This window comes from Phyllostomus hastatus, unplaced genomic scaffold, assembly GCF_019186645.2.
Source record: "Phyllostomus hastatus isolate PE091 unplaced genomic scaffold, TTU_PhHast_1.1 phas_contig_58, whole genome shotgun sequence".
NCBI classification, from domain to species: domain Eukaryota; kingdom Metazoa; phylum Chordata; class Mammalia; order Chiroptera; family Phyllostomidae; genus Phyllostomus; species Phyllostomus hastatus.
In genome coordinates, this window is record NW_025333916.1 from 39825015 (window position 1) to 39837176 (window position 12162).

The 12162-nt window shown below is 40.0% G+C and overlaps 1 protein-coding gene across 3 annotated transcripts in view; it reads right to left on the minus strand.

The window, feature by feature from the left end:
- CTNND2 (catenin delta 2) overlaps positions 1-12162 on the minus strand; it is an 830908-nt gene that overhangs the window by 157855 nt on the left and 660891 nt on the right. For all 3 annotated transcript variants that reach the window (XM_045848256.1, XM_045848255.1, XM_045848257.1), the window contains one exon: positions 3929-4112. In XM_045848256.1, coding sequence (XP_045704212.1) covers positions 3929-4112 — 184 coding nt within the window. The remainder of the gene's footprint in view (positions 1-3928; positions 4113-12162) is intronic.

The window sequence follows — 12162 nt, forward strand, 5'->3', positions numbered from 1 at the left end:
ATCTGAGTACTGGACAACTAATGTCAACTTTATTATCTAGGCTATGCCTTAAACTATAGTTTAAGTTATAAACTATAGTTTATAGCCTTAGCTTTAAAAATAGGCACCCATTGCTCTGACTGACTGTCTAAATTGAGGATTAAGACCCTGGTGGAGAGAAGGACTTGTGTGGGGCTAAGGAACGAACCTGGCTACCAGTCTATCCATCGTTGAGGTTGTAGGAGGAGAAGGGAAAGCAAGCAAGGTGGAAGAGGGAGACGACAGCAGCAATCAAACGCAAAAGGGATGCTGAGCAAGTAGATGGTACTCAGTAAATGTCAAGGAGCAAATTAAAGCAACTAACGTGCAGAGAGTGCTATTCATTCATTGGTTGTTTGGTGGGGTTGTACTAAGCACAGAGCTGCTCATCCTATCTCATAGAACATTTTCTTTCCCTTTTGTGGGGTATAGTGGGAATAGTCTGGATTAGGTAGGAGTCAGGATGTGGGTGTAAGTACTGGCTTCATAATTCGCTAGACATGAACTCATAATAAATTCAAGAATAAACAATGCATGAATGGTCCCAATTTATAATGGTTTGACTTAATGATTTTTTGACTTTATGTTGGTGCAAAAGCTATATGCATTCAGCAGAAACTGTGCTTCAAATTTTAAATTTTGATCTTTTCTCAGGTAGCACAGACACTCTCTGTGACGCTGGGCAGCAGCAGTGAGCTGCACTTCCAGCCTGCAATTACCAGGGTAAAGGACAGGCCAATACTTTACAGTTGCCAGCGTTTTTTGAATATTGTGTTTTGTGTTTTTGCATCCCATCATATCTACAAAATTGCTATCTGTGTTTCTTGCTTCTGGTAAGAAAGAAGAGAAAGTCAATTACTCTAGAGATGAAACTCAAGATAATTGCCCAACGGTAGGCTAATGTGAGTGTTCTGCCCATGTTTAAGGTGGGCTAGGCTAAACTATGATGTTTGGTACGTTAGGTGTATTGAATGTGAAGATCCATGGAAATAGCTCACAAAGCTACAAATCAGTGACAACTAAATTTAATAGAATGGAACAAAATGCGGATATTCACTGTGGTCCACACAAGGCATCTTAAAAATCAGACATGCAGGGTATCTATCCCAAGTAAATCACAGCTCCACTCTCCTTGTCTCTTCTGCCCACCTGCCCCTAATCTGCCCTGCTCAATTGCTCCCACACATAGCTGATGGTTGTACTCTCTTGGTCAAGATTCGCCATTGCTCTCAACTGCTCACATACTCAGGTCTATTTTCCTTGCCTTGAAAGCCCTTCATCACCTGGAGTGGAACAACTATGCCATCTGCATTTCCTGAAGTCTCTTAGTGCCGCAGATCACTTACAGATCCTGGAGTTCCCCACATCTGCCAGAGCGCACCTGCTGCTCCTTTGGCCACAGTGCTTCCCACTGTGTTGACTGAAGGAGTCCTTTCTCTGTTTGGGCCCAGTCTCCTCTGATTCTTGAAGAATTTTTTGGCCACACTGGCTGAGTTAGTCACCCTTCCCCTAGTTTTTCCTTCTGAACTACCCTAAACATAGCATTCTAAGGTGTTGCATGAGGGTTAATTGTATGGGTGCCCTTTTCTTACAATAGATTATGAGCTTCTAAGGCGCTGGGGCTGCCGTGTTTATTTCTGCCCACCCCCGGTCCGCCCCCCCCCCCACCCTGGCACACAGCAGGGACTCAGCAAATGCTTACAGATAAAGCTGCTGAAAGACAGGAGCAGCTGGCAAAATAATTTCTTTAATGTAAATAAGTTCTGGGTTTTGTTGAAAAAATGAAAAATGTAAATACCTCACATATTAAAACCTAAGTAGGTGGCAAATAAGAGTAGAAATTCACTGAAACCTTTCATCCACTGAGGCTTTATTTGATACACTGTTGTAATTTTAGCCCATTCCCAGGGCTGTTTTCTTCTTCTCTTTGTCCACCCTGCTTATCAATGCCGGATGGTTCATAAACACATTCAAATAAAAGGAGAAATTACATTTCTTTCTGTAGGAGGGAAGGCATTAAGTGAAGGGGGTGGTGAAATATTCACCACACATTGATGAGTCTGGCTTTCTGGCTCACATGATAAACTCCAAAAAGTGGGAAAACCTTAAACCTGGTTGTGTCCGGACTAAGGAAAATCAGTTCGGTTACGTGAAACTCTTTTCTACATCAGATGTCCTCATTTTTTGCTCCCTATGATGCATGCAGTCCCTCCTGGTCCGTGGCAGAGATAGCACAGGTCAAGCCTCCGTGTGTGTGAACACAGAGGAAGGGAGCACCATGCTGCTCTGACCTAACATCGCTCTAGGTCATATCCCAGACTCCAAGCTCAGCCAGATGACCCACAAAGGGACCCATGAACCCACACTGGTCTGGCTCTTCAACTTTTCATCTAATAGTGCTGAATGTATGCTCACGGCGGCAATGGCCTCCATCCTTCTCTCAAGCATCATGAGTATGTGATTATGTTACTCTATTACTCAGGGGGAATTTTAACTGACTGAGCTAACCGCGTCTTTGCTGCCTGGACTTCTACAATCGATTTTGAGGCACTTCTGTCCACGCTCTTCATTAGGAATGATGACAGTCTACGAGTCAGGGATGCTCGAAAGGGAGAAATTACTTGTAATAGTTGCAAATAACTGAAATAGAAAAACAAGGCAAAAAGGGCCAGAAGCACGTTCAGTTTTAGCTTTGGGAGAGTTTGATTTCTTATGGTGGGATGGAAAGCTTCTGGAAGATAATAGACTTTAAGAAGTTATTAAATAGATGGTTCAACAGGGGTTTTTGGAGAACTGTACATTTGGCCTTTGATGTAGACTATCCAGAGAAACTGTGTCAAAAGCTCATTAGTTTGTGACCTTGAGGAAAAGCAAAATCATAAGAGGATTTCCTATTCCTGCCCACGAGTGCATGTTGATGTTTGTGGAGGCAGACTCTCTTTATCTCCTTCTGTGCATGCACATTCCACACAAACACACACCCTCCTCTCTAGCCTAGAGGCTGAGAACACTGTTATAAATATTCATGAGATAATTATTATTAATGTCACCAAGGTGATTTTGTTCCTTCTCAGTAGAGACGAGTTTTTGCACCTAGAAACCAATCAGCTGTAGGAGAAACGGCAGCTTTGAGGCAGCCCAGCAAAAGTAATCATGTATGTTTTACCTTTGGAATACAGATTATTTGACTAGGTGTTGAAATCGCTTTTTACCCCCACCCCATCATTCATTAAGTTTATTCCAGCAGAGATTTTCAACTCTGTACACAATACAATGTCCTTGGGAGCATAGTTTCTAGAGTTTGGAAGAACTTGATTATTATATCCTTTTCTAAGAACAACAATTAAAACATAAGGATGATTTTTGTAAAAATGCATTGGGAGAAAATTACAACACATTTGCTTTTATTATTAAAATTTTTCAGACAATATGCCTATTAAAGAGCTGTTCTAAGAATTATAGGTTCTTGCAATCACAAGGAAAAGTAAAAAAAAAAAAGCTACTGGCAACAGTTGACTAGATCCCTGTGTACCTGTCACGGACTCTCCCCCCACCAGCTGGCCTCCCTGGTTATTCTATGTGCACGACATGCCCTAATATGGGAAATTATTACAAAATATTGTTTTTCATCAAAGAAAATGAATTATTTTTGTTTGAAATGAAAATGTTTTTGTTGTTTTTTTTTTTTTTTTTTGTCCAAGACCTAAGAAAACATGTTAAATAAATTGAATACTGAAGGTATAGTGGGAGATGCCTACACCTCATTAGAGATGTTTTTGCAAACTTCTCATACTCCATAATCAACAGTTATCTTCCCAGAACACCCTGATCTTTAGTAAAGAAGCACTTAGAGATGCAGAAACAGAGAGCGCAAATGACGGCAGGAGGAGGCGATGACGTCAGGACTCACCTTAGGCATCCAGTAGCATTTCGCAGCACCTGTGATGAATGCAGCTGTATTTTTCGGTCATCCTGAAGAGGTGAATTTTCCCAGCCTGAGTGGGGGATAATCACGGCATTTGTCAACACCGCCAGGGTGTCCTGGATAATTGGCATTTTGAGAGCATCACAAGATGAGAGGTTCCAAAGGACTCCTGTAAGACAGACACAAACAGAGCTTTTGTATGGCCACTCTTTCTCTCATCCCCAAACTGTTTTCCCTAATCAGGTTGACGGCACGGGCAGAGGGATAAGAGAGTGTAAGCACACGTTCCTGAGCACACCTTTCATCTCAGAATACTGTGTGAGCCCTTCAAAAGAGTGCTGCGAACATCTGACAAATGAGCAGAGGAATTACATGATTATCTTTGTTCCATCTAAGAGACTAACCAGGGTTGAGAGATCTGATTGAATTGAGGATAAGGACCAGGCTTCCATTCCCCTATTAATACAATGGACCAAGTACCCAAATTCTAACCAAACCCAAAGAACAGTGACAGTTGTCTGAAATGGACTACGAGGGTGTGTTAGTCTTGTCCACGACCTCTGTGTGCACCTGTGGCCTGTTTGATTCACTTAGCTTCATAGAAAGCCAGTCACCATCATGCAGGACCTTATGAGAATCCAGCATCAGGTCCGATGACAACAGGCTCAACAAGAGATTTAAATTTCCTGTCACTTGTGACAGTTTCATCAGCTTTTCCCCGAAAGCAATGCTGAGGAGGACCTGTGGATCGTCCTTTCTGACATAACGACAAAGAGAGCAGTGGAAAGTTGAGGGCGTGTCCGCCAAGGGCAGACGGTAACAGTAACGATGACGGCAGAGCAGAAGGAAATATCTTTGCAAAAGATGGAACCCTTCGGGCTTCCGGGTGTCTTTTTAAAGAGTCTTTAAAATGGGATTAGTTTTAGAAAAGGTTGTAAGTACTGCATATGTGTTATAATAGCATTTGAAAAATGCTTATTATTCTTTTTGTTGTTCAAAACAGTACACATGAAGCTAAAAGAAACAGAAGGTGATATTCCGTATTACTGTGAAAGGAAGATCGTATGAAGATCATATTCTCCCCCAAGACTCACCTAAACAGATACCGTCATTGCAGATACTGGTAATATAAAATAGCATAGTTGTTTTCAAATGCATGACTTCAAACTTACTTGTCCAATAGGCTTTCAATTATTTTAAAGATGAGATTGTACTTTTTCTATTCATAATAAACAGACCACACTTATTTCTGAAATTTGCTTCGCTAGTTTCTTGCATTGAGCATGGTGGACTGTCAAAGCACATTAATAATATTAATCTGAAAGTCAATAATGTTAGATTGTTAATAACCAAAGCTAACAGTTTAAAATCAATTCTACAGAAGTGACTTTAGAAACAAACTCTTCCAGCTCTCTTTGTACTCCCATGTACTCAGAATTTTATTTAAGAAAATGCAAAGGAAACAAAGTGGTGCCTTGTCTGTACAAACCCACCCTTCAGTACAGGGCCTGGCTTGAGGGCAATTCCTGCCTGTCTGCTTTTTGTAAATAAAGTTTTATTGGAACACAGCCTTGTCTGTTCCTTTATATATTGTCTATGGCTGCTTTTGTCTTATGAAGGAGGAGTTGAGTATCTGTGACAGAAACTGCATGGCCCACAAAGCCTAAAAAATTTCTTGTTATAGAATGATTTTTACCTTTATAGAAAGATTCTGCCCACCTCTGCTTTGGCATTGACCTGTTCTTCACACTTCTGAGTTACATGCTTGCATTGCCATTAGGACCCTACATTGAGTATACAAAAATGCTTGATGGTACACAAAAGGTGCTCAAAATATACTCAGATTTGGACTGACTTGAAATACTAGCAATATTACCATACACATTTATTTCAATTTAAATAATATATGAACCTGCTTCTTTATTCATCTCATTGAGAAATGTTTTACAAAATTTTGGATAATCTAAATAATCAAAATGATTATCTTCATTTATTTTCAGTCTCACAGAAATATTTTTTAAGTGAAATAATTACTTTTTCAGTTTTAAAAAAGCACATTAAAGTGAAGTTAATATCGACCTAGAATTTTAGGATAACTTTGTACAATGTCACACTAAAGAGTGTGTGTCTGTTCTTAGTACATAGTGCAAACATACAGACAGAAAATGAGTCTTTTCATTCCCAAATCCTGATTTGAAAATATTGTACCAACACCTGAAAGTTGAGGTTAGTAAATGTTTTAAAATATGGTTGATATGTTGTGCTGTAAACACACTTCCTCTAAAAACTAAATAGTAAAAGAAAGACTTTTGTATTTTTACATGCAGTAAATTTAAAAGAATGTAAATTAAAGGTATTTAGTAACAATAAAGTGATTTTTACTGTTTCCTAACAGAAAAGTGGTCAGAAGGGGAAAAGTAAAAAAAAATATGAAGGCCTAATTTAATATCTCACAAGTAAAAGCTTGGAAAAGAAGATTGGATCCAAGATAACTCTTTATTGGGTTTTTCTCTCCTTTCCTTTCTCATTAATTCATTAATTAGTGTGACCTAATTCCGAAGCATGCGTGGACAGATGTTTCCTAGTTCACATTCATGCCACCTTCCCAGGCCGGCTCCGTCTGTGCTCCACATTCCAATGAACTCATCAAAATGCCTGACCCATGTCTCTGAGCTTTCTCTCTTACTTCCTCTCTGCACCCACCGTGCTTTCTGAACTACAGAACTACAGTGGGTCTCTGATCATGGACAGCTTCATCTCCTCTCTCTGGAGGAGGACTTGGCCAAGTGGGTATGATGTGGCAGGATTTCTTTTGGGGGGAATTCAGAAAACTGGAAGCAGGGGGCCCTCAAAACTTTGAATTTTGGTTAGTTTATGTGGACAGTGGAGATAAGCTCGAGTGTGGAATCAGTAGCTTGTGGAGACATTTGAGATAAAGGTCAGCATGTCTGGCAGGAGTCAAAAGTGGGAAACAACTGGGAACTCCACCTCTGTCTCGCTACACACACACACACACACACACCATTAGTTCTGGCCAAAGCGAGAGAGATTTGTGGACAAAAATGAACATATTTAGACATTCTTGGTGAACAAATGAGAAATGAGTGTTTTGTTCAAATTCCTCTTCACTCTTTTCTCTTTCCTGTATGGTGGTTTAAGGCATGCCGAAACATCCCTCGAAATGGTGGAACCCAGTCCTTCGCCCCATGAGCCATTCACTCCTGACCGACAGAATACAGTGGAGGTGCCTATGAGTAAGCAGCCCTCCGGGAGGGCCCACGTGGCCAGGCGTGAGGCCTCCCACCAGCAGCCACGTGAGGGAAGCAGACTCCCCAGGCCCAGTCTGGCCTTAGACGACGGCAGACTCATGAGGGGCCCGGAATCTGCTGTTCCCGGGCTCCTGAAACTCAGACTGGATGGTGTCAATGTTTATTGTCTTAAGCTGCAAAAATTTGGGGTTATTTTTTTGACGCAGTAACAGTAGTTAATGTCCCTTCCTTTCCCCCTATACTTCCCTCTCTTTTCTCCCTTCTCTTTTCCTCCCTCCCCTTGCTGTTCCCTTTGTCTCCTGGGCTCACTCTCCCCCCACCCCCCACAACACCTCCCTCCCCCCAGTTTCTCCTCTCGCTCTAACTTAGGCCCGCTTGTTCTCGTATTCTCTACAGACACCCTATGCTCTCTCTGAAGTCTATTCTGAGTCCAGAAGATGCAGGAAGGAGGATCCAGCTCAACTTTGTAATTAAATTAAAAATGAATTTTAATTTAGATTGCAAATATTTGACTTTTAAAAATGCATCCTTCTTCATGTTTGAAACTTACCGATGGCTAAACACTTTTTTTAATTTGGAATAATCTTTTATTAGTTGTATTAATTTCCTATTGTTGCTGTAACAAGTTACCACAAATGTAGCGGTTTAAAACCACAGATTTATCATTTTACAGGTCTGGGGGTCTGAGTCTAAAATGGATTGCAGGGCTGCGCTCTTTCTAAAAGCACTAAGGGAGAATCCCCCTGTTTTCTTAAGGTTCTAAAGGCTGCCTGGGTCCCTTGACTTGAGGCTGGTGTCCCTCTGACGTCAGCATCCATTATCACATCTCCTTCCCTGACTCTGCCCTGTTACGGGGACACTTACGATTCCATCGAGCCCACCTGGGTCATCCAGGGCAATCTCCCCATCTCGAGATCCTTCACTGAATCCCATGTACAAAGTCCTTTTCACTATGTAAGAAAACATTCCCAGGAGCTGAGAATTAGGACACCCTTGGGGGGCTATTATTCAGTCTACCACACATCCCCTTAAAATATTCTGTTATGCTTAAAATAAAATTAAACTGCCAATTGTAGCTTCCTGATAAAGCTTTCCCCAAACCTCTATTTTTTTAAATGTTATGTATCTTTTAAAAATATTTTATCTATTTATTTTTTAGAGAGGGGAAAGGAGAGAGGAAGAGAGGGAGAGAAACATGAATGTGTGGTTGCCTCTTATGCACTCCCCACTGGGGGCCTGGCCAGCTCTGCATACAGAACACATACAGCACACACAGCACACGCAACCTAGGCATGTGTCCTGACTGGGAATCGAACTGGTGACCCTTACATTAGCAGGCTGGCACTCAACCACTGAGCCACAACAGCCAGGGCTAAACCTCTAAATTCATCTTCAAGCAGACCCTCCATTATCCATTTGTTCACCCTGTGTATTTTAAGGACCTACTGTGTACTGGGTTCTGTTTGATACGGTGGACGCGTTAGTGAATGTCCCCATGGCCCTTCCATTACCATAACTCTGGTCATTATGCTCTGGCCAACATGGGCTTATTTCTTCTCATTGGACACACAGCTCGCCTGTAACTCAGGTCTCTTGGACTTACTGCTCTCTGTCCGGCACATTCTGCTCCAGGACATTCCAATGTTGGTCCGTCTTTCTTCTCACTGGGTACCTTAAACGTGCCAAATTCAGAGAGGTTTCTCTGGATCTGTCTAAACTACCTTCCCAGACACTTGCTATCGATCTGTTATTTTAATTTTCAGCAGACCTCATCACTTATCATATGTTTTCTCCACTTTTTCATTACTTGATTTTCTGTCATTTGCTCACTGTTCTTCCTCACAAGGTCCAGTCAATAAATGAAGGCAAGGACCTTGTCCGAGGGCTCACAGTGTACAGAGCACATACAGCACACACACAGCACATACAACATGCTCTGACATACACTGTGTGCTCACCAAATAGACACTAAATAAATACAAGAATTATAAATGGATAACATGGACCTTATAGGGTGTCATGTGCTTCTAGCATCAAACATTCTTTAAGTATTATAGTGCTAGCAAGATGAAGTCATGGCCTGAGAGAATAAAATAGAAGATGCAAGATGTAATACTATAAATAATAAATCCAAATGAGAACACAAAAATGTCATTTAAGTAGGATGGTTATAACCCTTGACTCTATAGAAAGCTAGTACATTTAGCTAGTAGACTCTACAGAAAGCTAGTACATTTATCTAGACTCTACATTTAGCTAGTAGAGAAAAATTATCATTAAAACACATTCATCAGTTTAGCATTAGAAGGCATATCTCCAGTGCTTCATTGGGGTAATTTTCTTACATTAACTCCCTAATAATTCAAATGAGCCAAGGCAATACAAAAATCCGATTCATGGAATACAGTGAATTCACAGTGGTGTTCAGCAGCCACAACAAGCCACCCCATTTATTCTTCTCTGAAAGTACCATAAAAATGTTTTAGCTTTTTGGTCAATGATCACTAGTAATTTTTAATTCACTTGATGAAAATAATACTGATTTCTTCCAGATTACAATCTCTAATAAAATTGTTTTATAGTACCTTTCCTTAAATTACATATATTCAATAACTTTCCTTTATCAGTATAAAGTTATTACTGCTTCCAAATATAATTTTGACAGTAGGTTTAGTTGAGAATATATTTAAATAACTAATTATGTATACTAAATATATTTCAAATATAGTTTATTTTTATTTCGGGCATGGGATGGCTCTTTTCCTCAAGATTATCCATATTCATGTGCAGTAATTGGTTCATTAAAATTTCTTTAATAAAATCTTAATTACATTCATTGGCTCCTTTACTTTGTTTTAGTAGAGGATGATTATTTTTTTTCTTTTCCTAAAAGAGATGTAGATGATCATGAAAAGAAGAAACTCGGATTGACAAAAGAAAGCATTTTAATAATTGCAAGTCTTACATCAGGATAAAATCAAACATTGCCTGTGGCTATGCAAGACTTTCCTATGACCCCTTCAGTTGCTATTAATCTTCAGACCTAAAACTAAATCCCTGGACATGCTAAACCTCAAACCAGAGAAAAGTTGGGCTGAATTCATTTCAAATGAATGCTTTGAAAATTTTTTAATTAATTAAAAATTAACCTAATGAGTAGATGAAGATTTACTTTAAACAAATCTGTCATTTACTTTGTTCTGACAGTGGATATTTGTGTACCTGGGGAAGGGAGAGAAGAAGAAGAATGGAGGCAAACAAGTTTATTTTTTAAAACAATCTAGGCCAGCTGTGGTTGGGGTTGGAATGGGATGGGGCCAGTGGGATGCCCATCACCATGTTATCCATCCTTGCCCATTCCTACCTTGAGTCATAGGTGGGTAGAGGGTGGCTGATCGAAATCTGTATGCTCATGATACCCTGAACTCATGCAGAATGCATGTGTGCACATGGGAGAGCAGTGTGGGCATGCGTGTACATGTGTTTGTGAGTGCATGTAAACATATGCATGTACACATGAATGTGCACACAGGTATATAGGCAAATATATTCATGAGTGTAGGCATATGCATGTGTAAATGTGTACCTGTGTACACACTCATGTGTGCATCTGTGTGCGTGCATATGTATATTTGAGTGCATAACATAAACACTGCCAACTTGTCCCTGAGAAGTCATGACCCTCAAAGTATGTTTGTAAATTATGATTGTTTTGCGAGTCCTTCTAGATAGTAGGTGTGATAACTTCAAAAAGATTCACACACCACACTGATTTAATGTTTTTAAGAATAAAAATGTTGATTTTTTTTCAATGTGTGGTTGCCTCGTACGCACCCCTACTGGGGACCTGGCCAGCAACCCAGGGATGTGCCCTGACTGGGAATCAAACTGGTGACCCTTTGGTTCGCAGACTGGTACTCAGTCCACTGAGCCACGCCAGCCAGGACTAAAAGTGTTGATTTCAACTGATGCTAAAGTTTACCAAAATGTTCATATAATAATGAGTAGTTCAAAACAAAATCAACAAGTAGAACTATATAAAATTAAAAAGCTTCTGCCCTGCAAAAGAAACAACCAACAGAATGAAAAGGCAACCTGTGGAATGGGAGAAAATATTTGCATATCATAGATGAGATAAAGGGTTATCATCAAAATGTGTAAGGTACTGATAAAACTCAGTTTAAAAAAAACATAATAACAATCTGATTAAAAATGGGTAAAGGAACTGAGTAGACATTTTTCCAGAGAAGATACCCAAATAGCCAACGTGTAGAGGAATAGATGCTCCACACCATCTATTCATCAGGGAAATCATCAGGGAAATCCAAATCAAAGCCACAATGACATTTCACCTCACACCTGTTAGAATCGCCATTATCAAAAAGACAGAAATAACAAGTGTTGGCCTGGTTGTGGAGAAAAGGGAATGCTTGTCCACTGTTGCTGGGAATGTAAATTGGTTTTGGCCACTGTGGAAAACAGTATGGAGTGTCCTCAAAAATTAAACATAGAACTACTGCATGATCTGGCAATTCCATTTCTGGGTATTTATACAATGGAAATGAAAACAACACAACAAAAAGGTATCTGCACTCCTATGTTCATTGAGACATTATTCACAATAGCTAAATAAAGAAATGACCTAAGTGTTCATTAATGAATTAATTGATAATGAAGATATGATATGCATATATGCATATATACATTTGTGTGTATGCATATGTGTGTCTGTATGTATATATCTGTGTATATATATATATGGTCTGTTCACAAAGCACCCAGACATGTACTATGAAAAACAGAGACATTTATTGAAGAAGCCACAAGATATGAGAAACAGTGTACATAGGACAATGACATGTTGGTCCACTTCAAAGTAGGCACCTGGGGACCTCACACAGATCCAATTGCCATCAGCCACCCTGTTGTATTTTCCTGAATCTCATGATG